The sequence below is a fragment of the Neolamprologus multifasciatus genome, chromosome 15 (assembly GCF_963576455.1).
Source record: "Neolamprologus multifasciatus chromosome 15, fNeoMul1.2, whole genome shotgun sequence".
In the NCBI taxonomy this organism is placed as follows: Eukaryota; Metazoa; Chordata; class Actinopteri; order Cichliformes; family Cichlidae; genus Neolamprologus; species Neolamprologus multifasciatus.
The window spans coordinates 39058258-39070928 of NC_140453.1; the positions used below are offsets into that span (position 1 = coordinate 39058258).

The following is a 12671-nucleotide window of genomic DNA, read 5'->3' on the forward strand; positions in this document are numbered from 1 at the left end:
ACAGCTTTTATGACAGTCAGTGGAGAATACACAGAGGCGTATTGATGTTTGAGCGGAGCAGCTGTGGCAGCAGGCAGGTGGCCCAGATGGGCTTTGATGGCCGGGTTCCAGGTTTAACACTCCTGTGGGTGAGACGCGGGCCTTTATCTCATCTTTACTGCCCTGTGCAAACACCCTGGGGTCTTACCAGTGACCGTGAGGATAAAACCAAGGGTCACTTTATCATTGCTGTCAAGGCAATATCTAAATATCAGCGTGAGGATGCCTGCGGAAACTCTGACCTCAAACATGAGACTTCAGAGTATAAGAAAGAATGATTTGAACGAGCACATAGATGTCATGGTGTTATCAGCTAAAGTGACAGCAAACAGGCCTTATCTAAATGGAAAGGGCACTCATCGTCCTAAACAAGTATCGATAATGTGTGGTCGATAATGCTTTTCATAGTACACAAAGTACCTATGATTTAACGTTCCATAACTATAAATATATACATTTTCCCGTGCAGCTATCTCTTTACGTAAATGGCCATTGTTATCGTAAACCGTGTGCACGTCACCATGCCCTTAGCCACAGGGAGCCTTTAGTTCTGCTTGTTGCTATTGAGTGTTGAAGACGTTTACTGTTATAGTGTGTTATACTGTGATACTCTACCAACCCTGGCCAGAAATAACCATTAAAGTCATTTAAATTTCAGCTGTAACTGCAGAGCTAAGTACTGTTTTATTTTAGCTTTCCAGCAACAGATGATGCTTGTGAACTTATAGCACACTCAGAGGTAGACTGCCAGCAATTTGAAATGACAACCGACCCCCAGTTTGGCTGTTTGGCTACATGTCAGAGCTGGCGTTTGTATCTCGGTCTGCTGTTTTAACCCCTTCACCACCCCACCCAACAGTCTAGAAATCATTACTCGCTTGTTTTACAGATTGTTGGGAGTTCAGAGGGTAGACTTCCAACTCTAACTATGCTCTGAAATCATATTATAGAAAATGAGAACATTTTAATAGATTTCTATTTGTTTTTGCTATTAGGAAGAATATACTTAACAAGTTCATCTGAAAGTTCATCCGCCAGTGCTACATCACAATGCTCTAATTTTATAAGTATGAGACGCGTGTGACTTGTAAGCAAACTGATTGATCTGATGATCAAGATGGATGAAAGAGGCCACATCCTGAATCTTTTCACCTGTAATCAGCTTATGTGCCCTCCAGAAAGTGAAAACAGAGGCGCTGGTTCTCAGCTTTGATGTTTACTATGCTTCCAGTTGTCGTGCTACTCTGAAGCTTGTCTTTGTCTCCTGCAGGGTGCTGCGCTAACCCTCTGTACATCTCCCTCTCTCTGTCTCTGCTCTTTTTTGCGCGTTGCCGTGTGCTGTGTGCAGATCGAGCCGCGGGGCTCTGCTGTCGCTTGGTGGTTCCCTGCCACAAAGGCATGCCCCGCCTCGCTGACCTGTCCGTCAAAACCAAAGACGTGTGGGAGATCCCACGGGAGTCGCTGCAGCTGATCAAGCGTCTCGGGAATGGGCAGTTTGGGGAGGTTTGGATGGGTACGGATCGAGTCGCCTCCGAGTAAGGGGGCCACTCGGAAGGAGCCACACAGAACTGACGGAGACACCAGACACAATCCAAAACACAGGCCAATAATCTGATTGGGTTCGATCAAATGAGAACATGGGGCAAAAATGTTGGTAATTCTTAGATTGAGGGTGTTGCCATTCAAATTGTCCTTGTTTTCCAAACTTTTCTGCCAAAATAATCTGGAAAAATCATCCAGTGTGTCAGGAAACTCTCACAGCCTAAAGGTGGCCTCCTTCCATGTGTACCTCACTGCATGTTCCTTTCCCCTAACCCTGTTTGCCTTACCTCCCACCCACCCCCTCCCCACCCCCGTAGAGAGTGCAGATGGTTTGTGCTTTAATTTAACGGGCGTGTGTGTGAACTACATCCCTGACACTGTGGGCTTGAGTCATGATGCCTGGGAGATCAGCAGAGACGCACTTGAGTTGGAAGTAAAGCTGGGAACAGGATGTTTTGCCGATGTGTTTTATGGTAAGAAAATTCAAGACAAAACTTTGAAACTTTCACTCTGGCCCACCCCACAAGTACAGGTGGAGAGGCTCCTTTATGCTCATCTATGTAGTCATAATTGTGCCAAGAAGCTATTTTGCCATTTCAGATGCAACCTGGAGCTTTCTTATCCCTATCCAGCACTCCCACAGGATTTTTGTTTTAGTTTCTTAAGACAGAAACTATAAAGTCTCTTTGAAAATCAGCTGATACCTATAAGAATAGTTTTCCACCCCACAGTGTATGTTTGCATTCTTATAATATTCCAGTTGAACACTGAGGTGGCCCTGAAAGGTGAAATGCATTGCAGCTTAAGAAAACACCAGCAAACAGAAAATACTCAGCAAAAGTACACACAAACACACACAACAATACTTTTTGTGTGCTTTTGCAGTATTTCTCGATTTGCTGATGGTTTCTCAGTTGCAGTATGTTTGACCTCTCTGGGCCACTGTAGCAGCAGGTTACCAGTCCTGACTTCCAAAATTGAATGCACAGACATGATGCTACAGAAGCCCACTCTGATATATGAGCTTAATCTTAAATTAAGCCCCTTAAAATAAACACGTAGGTCAAATTTGTCTTTCCTAAGATTCTTGTATGTTTACTGTAAAAATAATATAAAAAGGGTACTGCTTCAATAAAATAATTGTAGTCATCCATACCTTTGCCTACATTCACACACAGTATTTTGATAGAGTGCATATTGGAGGCATAGCCGTGCTGTGTTACAGTCACTGACATGTAACCAGTGAGGAGCTTACAGGCTTGCCTTTGTTGATCATCCTACAAAGGATTATCCGCTCCCATGTTGGCGTATTGTGACTCTTAAAGCCCTGCTGAATCTCTCTCCAAGCCTTTAAAAGCCATTTCAAATCAATGTCCGCTCCAAATCCCGTACACATTTAATTATCCTTCAGCCCAACCACTGTGCATGAAAGATTATTCCCTCAGTCTCCCGATCGCTTCCTGTCTTGCATGTTTATCTCGTTGTCATTTCAAAGCAAGACTTTCCCCATGTTTTTAAACTACAGTTGCCTCACACCTGCCAATCATGTCTTCGGGTTAGAGCACAGGGTTGTCAAGCTTGACTTTGAAATGACATGAATGCATTTTCCCACTGTACTGATGCCAGCTTCTGTGTACCAGGAACGTGGAATGGCACCACTAAGGTGGCAGTGAAGACTCTGAAGCCTGGCACGATGTCCCCAGAGTCCTTCCTGGAGGAGGCTCAGATCATGAAGAAACTCCGTCATGATAAGCTGGTGCAGCTTTACGCTGTCGTGTCTGAGGAGCCCATTTACATCGTCACAGAGTACATGGGCAAAGGTAGATGGAACACACCCACAATCCCAAGCAGCAAACTTGCATTTTTCATTGCACCCCAAAAATGCTAGTTTTTCACTTGTTAAAAAATAATTATTTTTAATTAATTTTTTTTTTTTATAAGAGTTGATGCAACAAATTCCTGTTTCAAAATATGCAGTTTCTCTCACTTTTACAAGCATCTTATACTATGTAGAGTGATTTTATTGGCAAGAGGTGGCGGTGATGCGTATAGAAGAATTTTGTCATCACCATTCAATTACAAAAAGATGAATTTTTACAGCATTTCTGTTGAAAGATAAAACTAATAATGGAGACACAAGCTTAAAGCCCTGTGTGACAAAAATGGATTGTAAAGCAGTTGATCTTGTGGTTGCATGTCAGCGAGTTTGCCTCTCTCACCCTTGTGCAGAAACAAAGTGTGAGAGAGGAAAGGACTAACACCAAACAAGAGAAATAGCGCTTGGTATGGTTTTGTGCGTAAGCTGCAGACTCAGAAAACGTAACACAGCCAAGTTTTGCAAAGCAAAGTTAACCATGTTTTATTAGTTTCTATCTAAAATTAATATAATTTCCATTAGTAGAAGAGTTTAAAGTTCTATGTTATGTTGTCTGTTGGTTGTGTCACCAGCTCAGTCCAAGCCCCTGTATGTGTCTTCACTGACCACTATCTCAGTAAAAAGCAAATTATCTGCAGGAGATTCTGAACAGTCCATTCTTATGTGATATCATCTCCTTGCTTTTTGTTGTTGGCATGTACACCAAACAGTAGAACTGTAGAGGAAAGATTAAAGAATAAATTTAGCAAAGTAATCACAATCTGCTGGTTATAGATATATATAATATAAAGCCATAAAAAGCATATATTGTGGCCTAAAAGTGAAACTTGTGGCCAGTTAAAAAAAATGGCTGTCAAAGCACTTTGTTCCATTCCAGTCTGAAGAATGAGCGCTCTGGAATGGCAAACCCCGCCTTTCAAAGAGAGTGGAGATGATTAAGGCCTGCAAAACAGTCCTTCAAAACACTGGAGTTCAGAGAGGCCACAAGAAAGCGTTGTGGACGCGCATTAATCACCAGAGAAAGCAAGAATGGAAACTTCAATGTACATTGCTATGTCTGTTGCGTGCAGAGCCTGCCATATCTAGGTCAGCCAATTAAGCTGGAGAGGAGTGCCTTTAAAAGAGCCGATCCACTGTGGAATTGTACGAATGTAGAAGTTTTTGTGGGGATCTTTTTAGGTCCACCAATCCGATATTTATTTTTGTAGCTTTTTGTGGCTTATTTCTAAGAGATATTCACCTGATTTTTCTTCAAGGTTATTTTACTTCAGATTTACAAACACTTCCTGTGTTCCTATATTGCACAGGACACGGAAACCAAAACTGATTTAATAAAGTTGTCTTTTATTTATTTTATTGTGCACATGTGTGCTAACATAACATGTTTTTATGCCTACTCCAGGAAGCTTGCTGGACTTTTTAAAGGATGGAGAAGGACGAGGGTTAAAACTGCCTAACCTGGTGGACATGGCTGCACAGGTATGCCACAGACTTCAGGTTATGGTCCTGAAAATGGTCCTGCTATGGCAGCAAAATCTGTTTCTGCAACCATAAATTCCAAAACATCCCAAAACAGTTAGGACACTGAATAAAATGTAAATATTCAATTCAATTCAGTTTGATTTATATAACAGTACACCCTACAATATGTGGTACTATGAAGTCTTTTAAGCTAAGATAGGGCCTGATTATTCAATATAATCACATATATTCTAATATGTGATTAGAATATGGTCTAACATTGGTTAGATTAGAATATATGTGATATATTCAAATAAATTTAAAATAGATTCTGGATTTAAAAGGGATCCAATGAAGAGAATTACGCTCTCTCTAGTATTCTCTGTTAGGATTCTTGCTCCAGCATTTTAGAACAACTAAAGGCTAAAGTCCGCCTCTAGTGGCCACTCCAGAAACTGCACTTCTGCATTGGCTCACTTTTTCAACCCCAGAACTTGTGCCAGTAATTCTACAGCTTTTTTCTTTATAAAATATGATTCTACACTGGTTTCAGTGTACCCTTATTGTTGTCTTCTTTTCAAAACAGCAACTTTATGATTGCTCTAATCATGTGATTAGAGGACTTCATTAAGAGATAACTTGAGGGCTTCTATTGTCAATTTCATTTTATTTGACCCAAATCTTTAGCAAATAGAGAGTCATCAAGAGAGAAGTTGAATCAAACCAATCCAAACTGCAACGACATATCTTACTGAGGGCTGCCCTATCAAAACACAAGCTTTACCTACCATCAGATATAGATATAGATAAATAGATATAGATGCTATTAAATTTATTCTCATGAAGTGAGAGCAACTCACAGTTGAGACAGAAATTTCTGTAGCTATTGTTGCCTTCTGTGCTGTTCTCAAGGTGGCAGCAGGTATGGCCTACATTGAGAGGATGAACTACATCCACAGAGACCTACGCTCTGCTAACATCCTGGTCGGCGACAACCTGGTGTGCAAGATCGCCGACTTTGGCCTGGCAAGGCTCATCGAAGACAACGAATACACGGCTCGACAAGGTAGGGCTTCTAACTGCTTCCCAACTCGCTCAGAAACGATGTTAAATGCACATACTTAATGCTCCCACTCACACAAACTCACATGCTGCCTGACTGCATTAGATCATGGAGGAAATTCGCTCTGGGAGTTGCAAGCTTTGCATTACACCCACAAGAAAATGACTAGCCAGCACAGCCAGTCAGCTCCAAATATTTTTCTCAATAACACAGACATTGAGGGAAGACACTCCCTGCCCCAGAGACACAGAGAGATTTTAAACTGGACATCTTGTTACTTCACTATTGACCCTTGAAGCCTTTGAGATATTCAGATATCAGGCTGTGCTAGCTGTTCCCTGATTTGGAGAAATCATATTTGTACATTCTGCATTCTGGAAGTATAAATAAATATCCACAGACCTTTTTCTGATCTAATTGCCATTTCATCCATCAATCCATTTTCATCCGCTTACCCAATTCAGGGTCATGGACAAAGTGGAGCCTATTCCAGCTACCGTAGGCGAGAGATGGGGTACAGCCTGGACAGATCACCAGTCTGTCTCAGAGTCAATGCCCCAACAACCAATAATAGATTTTTCTGAAACCAAAATAGAGTTAAAACTATATAAAGGGTTAAGAATATACCGTTTTATTCTGTCTCAGAAAAAGAACAGTTCAAATTGTGCTTAATAGGGAACACGAGGAAAACACCACAGCCGAGTATTCACAAGAAAACTGACAGCCAACAAGAAGCAAACAGTGGTGATTACAGGGAAGAAACAAAATTTAAATCAGGCTATGAACGCCTTCGTACAAAGAAACGAGGCTTTAAATACACTCAGACACACTAAGTGCTAATAGGGAATGAGACACAGCTGAGGGAAGTAAAACTAATCACAATACACAAGAGACAGATGCTACCAAAATAAAACAAGGAGCGAGGCGCACACAGACACAGAGCTAAACTAAACATAGGCAATCTGACACAGACGGAAAAGCCAGGAAACACTGAGGGAATACACAACGGTGAAAATCTGAACAGTAAGCAAACTAAGACTTAAGATCATTCATAAGAAACTAAATCTGAGTCACCAAAAACTGAAACACTGCATTAGTTATTTCAGTCTGTGATTTGCCTAGTAAATAACAATATAATAAGATAATTACTTAAGAAAGAAGCAACATAAGATTTTCAAATTGATACCATAAGTATAACATAAGGCCATACATGCCATAACACTGCCTCAGCTGTGTTTGTCTATAACGCGATCATGTTCAGAAGCTCTCTCTCTCTCTCTCTCTCTCTCTCTCTCTCTCTCTCTCTCTCTCTCTCTACATATTTTCTGTTCTTGAGTGCATTAGTGGTTTGCACAGTGTTGTAAACCACCCGTATTTACATTCATGGAGACATTTCTTGATTGCAGACTTTAGCAGTGACACACCTGCCTTCTCAAAAGTGTCCTTGAGAGGAAAGAGGGTGTTTCTTCTGTTTAAATCAGATTGTTGATTTGGCAGCTTCTAAAGTTCAACACTTTGAATCAACTTCAGATGTAATCTAAGTTTCATTTGTCATGAAATAAAAAGGAAACAACCCTCGTCTGGTTATGGAAGTATTTGTCAGTTAAACCTCTTGAATTAAAGCTGAAAATCTGCACTCAACAATGAACTGATTAGAATATATTTGTCAGACGTCGCTGTGACCTCATAAAATAATTCTTGGGTTTAATCCTTTTAATTCAACAAAGGAACATTTTCTTCCACATTTGAACTTTAAATGTGCAGAAAGACAGTTTCATGCAGAATTATGGGTCATGTTAAATTAACGTTTATAACAAATGTACGTGCCAGCACTCAGCATACTGTAAATATCGTCATTTTCCAGCTGGTTAGTTCATAACCAGCTGGAAAATAGCAGCAGCTGTTCATGCCATTTCTATGTGCTCAGCAGATACTGTCATTATGTTGTAATTTCTTTCCTCCCTTTGACAAATGAAGTCATTTTGTTGCACACATGTTCTTTGCTCTCTGCTAGATGCTTCACTTCACTTTTAAAAGTCAGAGCTCTGATGTTTAATCTCTGGTCTCTAATTTCCTTCCTGACTTTTCCCAGGAAGTACTTTTAAAGTTTAATCAGTTACAATCAATGACAGCGTGTGAAGGGGAACCTAAGAGAAAACGTGAATGTTCCTTTTTATCCTCTAATTTTTTTACAGGCTGTATTGCTGGTACCGTTAGCATTGTTCACCCTACCAGCATGGTGAAAGCTCTAACTTAAAAGAGAAAGACCACCACATATACAATAATATGCATTTACACACATACACACACTCACACACACACACACACACACACACACACACACACACACATATATATATATATATATATATATATATATATATACACACACATATATATATATATATACACACACATATGTATGTATGTACCTTAAAGATAAATTCATCAAGCTAGTTTAAAATGATAAGGGACTGTGAAGGCCCAGTATAACAGAAAAAAGGATCATGTTAAACTGGATAAACCTGAAGTGTAGACATGCTCTCCTTGTTAATGCTAATGTGGTCTCACTGCTCTACTTCAGGTGCAAAGTTTCCCATCAAGTGGACCGCCCCAGAGGCCGCGTTGTACGGGAAGTTTACCATCAAGTCAGACGTGTGGTCGTTCGGCATCCTGCTGACGGAGCTGGTCACCAAGGGTCGCGTGCCTTACCCAGGTAAGGAAGGGGAAAGGTCAAACGGTGCAGTAGAAGCTAAGCTCTGCTCTCTCAGCTGCTTTCACCTTGAGCCGCTCAGTCTACACTGATTAAGGGGCTAGATAAAGGGGACCTGCGAAACACTGAGCAGTTACCAAAGTACACACAGCTATCACAACAGGCAGCTCTTGCTGCTCTTTATGGGATTAAAATGTTCCTTTACGCTTGGGTAACCTTCAATTCCCTGCCAGAATATGAGCTAACCCTTAATTACTTCTGCTGCCCTGTGGGACAAGATACATTTTACACAGAAACAAAAAGAAAGAGACTGGGAGAGGCTAGGGCGTACTCTGTATACAGCTCCATGCAGGGAGGGGGAACACATGTGTGACCAGATGGTGCTAGTGGGCTGGTTCTGCTGTAGAGAGAAGGTGAGGACGGTTAGCTTGCAAGTGAGCTGAGGGGAAAGCAGCACCTTAACAGCTTTATAAGGTAGTGGACAAAATAGCAGAAAAATGGACTCAAGAAAGAGAACTATCCTACCCAGGAGACACTTGAGATGAAGATTATTGCCCGATTCAGTTAAAAACTGGAAGATTTCTCAGATCATCTGGAAAGAATTAGAATTGTCTGTGAAGGTTCTCAGTCATCCAGGTCATCGTAGTCAAAGGAGCTTGCAAAGAAAAGCGTCTGGACTTCTTTAATTCCCGTTAGAATTCAGCTGTTTTTAAGAAGGGAAAAGACATCATTTGAATTTATATTGGATTTTATCTGATCTCAGGGTCAAAATTATACAACATCAGTAAAATTAGGTTAAATGTCTCGTGGCAAGTTTCACTTCAACGCTTTTGGGAGCCAACAACAAGCTTCTAGCATAATTCAGACTGGATATTTGACTGTTCATTGAAGTAGGTTGGCATGAAGCATAGTCCACAAATTTTAATAGGCATGAGGTTGGTGTGTTGGGAAGGCCTCTGTGTTAGAACACAGTTTCAACTTTCTGGCTGTTACTTTGCCATGAAGTTGGAGAATTTGGAGGTAGTCCATTATTCCATTCAATTTGTGCAATGTACCACGAGCCTCTAGTAGCACAACATCCCATGAGCATGACGCTACCACCACCATGCTTGACACTGTTACAGAGTTCAGCTTTGCCTCATCTTTACTACTACAATAATATCTCTCATCATTGTGGCCAACTAGTTCAATTCTTTGTCCCATTTGACCATAAAGCTTTTCTCCAGAAGGCATTTGGCTTCAAATTTTAGTCAAGCACTGAGGACAATGACTCTGCGTTCGAGCAGATTCCAGTTTTTGGCAGGTTTCGAGCCACAGTGGATCATGAGTTGTTCCTAAACAACCTAACCAATGTTAGACCATCAGAATAACTTTTACTTGAGTACAGTTGTTTCAACTGATGATCTGAATCAGCACTCGTCTAGAAATGGCTCCAGAAGACCTTCCCAACTTGTATAAATCTACAATTCTTCGTCGAGTTCCTTGTCCTTTCCCATTGTTCTGTATTGGTCAATATAAGGCTGCAACAATGCATTGAGTAACTCGAATAACTTGATTACAAAATGAGGGATTACAAAGAGCGAAGAGATGGGATTAAAGAAATTAAAGAGATGGTGAGCTCAGGTGGAGTCAAAAAAGGGGTTTTCTAGCATCCAGAACAACCAGCTGTAATCAACATTCAAATCTTTACTGAGAAAAAGCCGACAGGAATCCTTCATCAAAGCACCTGATTAACAACCTCTAACATGAAGAAAAGCAAACTTTGTAGCTGCTTCCATCCACTGCTGTGTGTCTGTTTGATCACCTACTGAAAAGAAAATAAGCAAAAAGAGAAGAACACAGTAGGGTGACCACAGCAACAACCAACATAAGTGCCAGTAAATAAAGAATATTGAATGTTACTGAGGAGCACTTAAGACCGACAACGCACGACATGTTCAGACTAGGCCATGTTTATTTCAAAACTTTAGTAACACTATTTTGTAGATTTTGCTTTCTGTACCCACTTCTTCAGTTAGAGGTTTTAATTAAACAGATATTCATTAAACAGCCCTTTGCAGATTCAGCACGTTAAGAACTGATTTTTTGAATTTGATCACTGCGTGATCCCAGGCAGAGCTCCCGAGCGCTCTTTCTCACCTGCTTCCTGCATTTAATTTTCAGGTATGAACAACCGAGAGGTGCTGGAGCAGGTGGAGCGGGGCTACAGGATGCCGTGCCCACAGGACTGCCCCATTTCGCTGCACGAGCTGATGCTACAGTGCTGGAAGAAGGACGCAGAGGAGCGGCCCACCTTTGAGTACTTGCAAGCCTTCTTGGAAGACTACTTCACAGCCACCGAGCCTCAGTACCAGCCTGGGGACAACCTCTAACCCACCGCTACCACCCCCCACACCCTGTTCTTGCTTTCTCTCTCTGTCTCTCTCCCTCTCTCTCTCTCGTGGTCAGCTCGAGGCCTGGACACGATTAGCTACAGCAGTGCTATATAAAAAACAAAAACACAAAAAACTATGGATCCTTTGCAGCCTGGCCTTTTTATGTTAGGGATGTGTACAGCTCCCTCAGCTCAACTTGGGTTCCAATACAAACCCCCTGACGACACCGCCCTCAGTCTCCGACACGCCCCCCTAGTGTCTGAACTCTGTAAATGCCATAGTTAACAAAGCTGATGGAACTGGGGTTAACTGGGGGTTGTGCTAATGCAGTTCCTTGTATTCAATGTAAATAAGAAAAGCTTGTTTTAGTTTGTCTGCTTCCGTTTCAGATTTTATTTTCTTCTGCACAAAAGTAATAATAATGATAAAAGGAAGTCAAGTACCTGAGGAGGCACAGTTAATCTGTATGTGTATTATACTGTAGCTTCTCTATTATTTTCTAGAGATTGAATTGGAAGGCTCTATATTTTTTCTCATTTCCTATAAAAGAGAATTCATCGCTTTATTCTCTACTTTTCAGTTACACGTGTTATTGCATAAAGTTTCTCCTGGTGAGCATGACACAGTTTTTTTTTTTTTCTTTTTTTTTGCCTTCCCGTCACAAAAGCTTCTAGTTAGGCTGCTGCTGCTGCAGGTTCTTTTACAAACGATCTGCCACATTTTTGTAAATCACAGCAACGTACAAGGATTTTGACATATCCCTCATTGCTATTTGGGTGGAAATGTTTCTGTCTTTATACCACTGGTGTGTTATTTTGTAGCTGGGAGACAAGAAGGATTTTGATTTAAGAGTATAAATGTCTTTGATTGAGAATCTTCATTTTGAAACAGATCGTGGGGTTTTTCCTCCTGCACGTCCTCCACCCGAGCCTGCAGGATCAACAGGCTGCACCTGAACCAGGACCATCTTACCTCCTGAGCTGCTTCTTCTTTTATGTTTAAGTGACACGATTATATTGAGTCTTTGATTTTATTTAACCCTTTTAGGTGATCCTTCGAGAGACATTTGGACTATATGATCAGGGGAGCTCTGGATCAGTTCATGTGACAGGAGTCTGAATGTGAAACGCATTGAAAATAAATTGAAACCAGCTCTGGTCTGGTCTGGTCTTAATGCAGATGGTATCACAGCCTTTGGTAAATCCTCATTTTTCAGTTGTACAGCTAAATGGGTTTTAAGTGTCGCTAACTTCTCTCCTTTGTATCTTTCATTTCCATTTTTTATTAACATGACTCGTTTTGTTAATTCAGTGATTTGGCATTTGGAACTCAGAAAAGACCAATAAACATTTTACACTCTTTCCAAGACACTTATTATGACCAATGCCAGTGTTTTACATGTATGTGTGCACCTGCCTGAGTAACCAAGAGAAACTGCATACTCACAGAGCAAGTGAGCCAGTGGCAGCCAGGCCCTCACCTACTTTCCCTGTGCCCTCACACAACTTGAAGTGGTCAAAAGGTGGAGCTGAAAAGAGAGAAAGAGAAACTAAAAATAGATGCAGCAAAATGTGACAAATTAACTGACATGTCAGCACCAGC

The 12671-nt window shown here is 41.1% G+C and overlaps 1 protein-coding gene across 7 annotated transcripts in view; it reads left to right on the forward strand.

Moving 5' to 3' along the window:
* The window catches only part of fynb (FYN proto-oncogene, Src family tyrosine kinase b), an 84725-nt gene extending 72295 nt beyond the window's left edge, over positions 1-12430 (forward strand). For 5 of the 7 annotated variants that reach the window (XM_085134207.1, XM_085134208.1, XM_085134210.1 and 2 more), the window contains 6 exons: positions 1388-1552; positions 3222-3401; positions 4860-4936; positions 5831-5984; positions 8566-8697; positions 10858-12430. In XM_085134207.1, coding sequence (XP_084990333.1) covers positions 1388-1552; positions 3222-3401; positions 4860-4936; positions 5831-5984; positions 8566-8697; positions 10858-11066 — 917 coding nt within the window. In that variant the 3' untranslated portion in view covers positions 11067-12430. Of the gene's footprint in view, positions 1-1387; positions 1553-1898; positions 2055-3221; positions 3402-4859; positions 4937-5830; positions 5985-8565; positions 8698-10857 lie in introns of all 7 variants that reach the window. The other 2 variants (XM_085134212.1, XM_085134211.1) reach the window with 2 other exon arrangements.
* Positions 12431-12671: the final 241 nt, after the last annotated feature.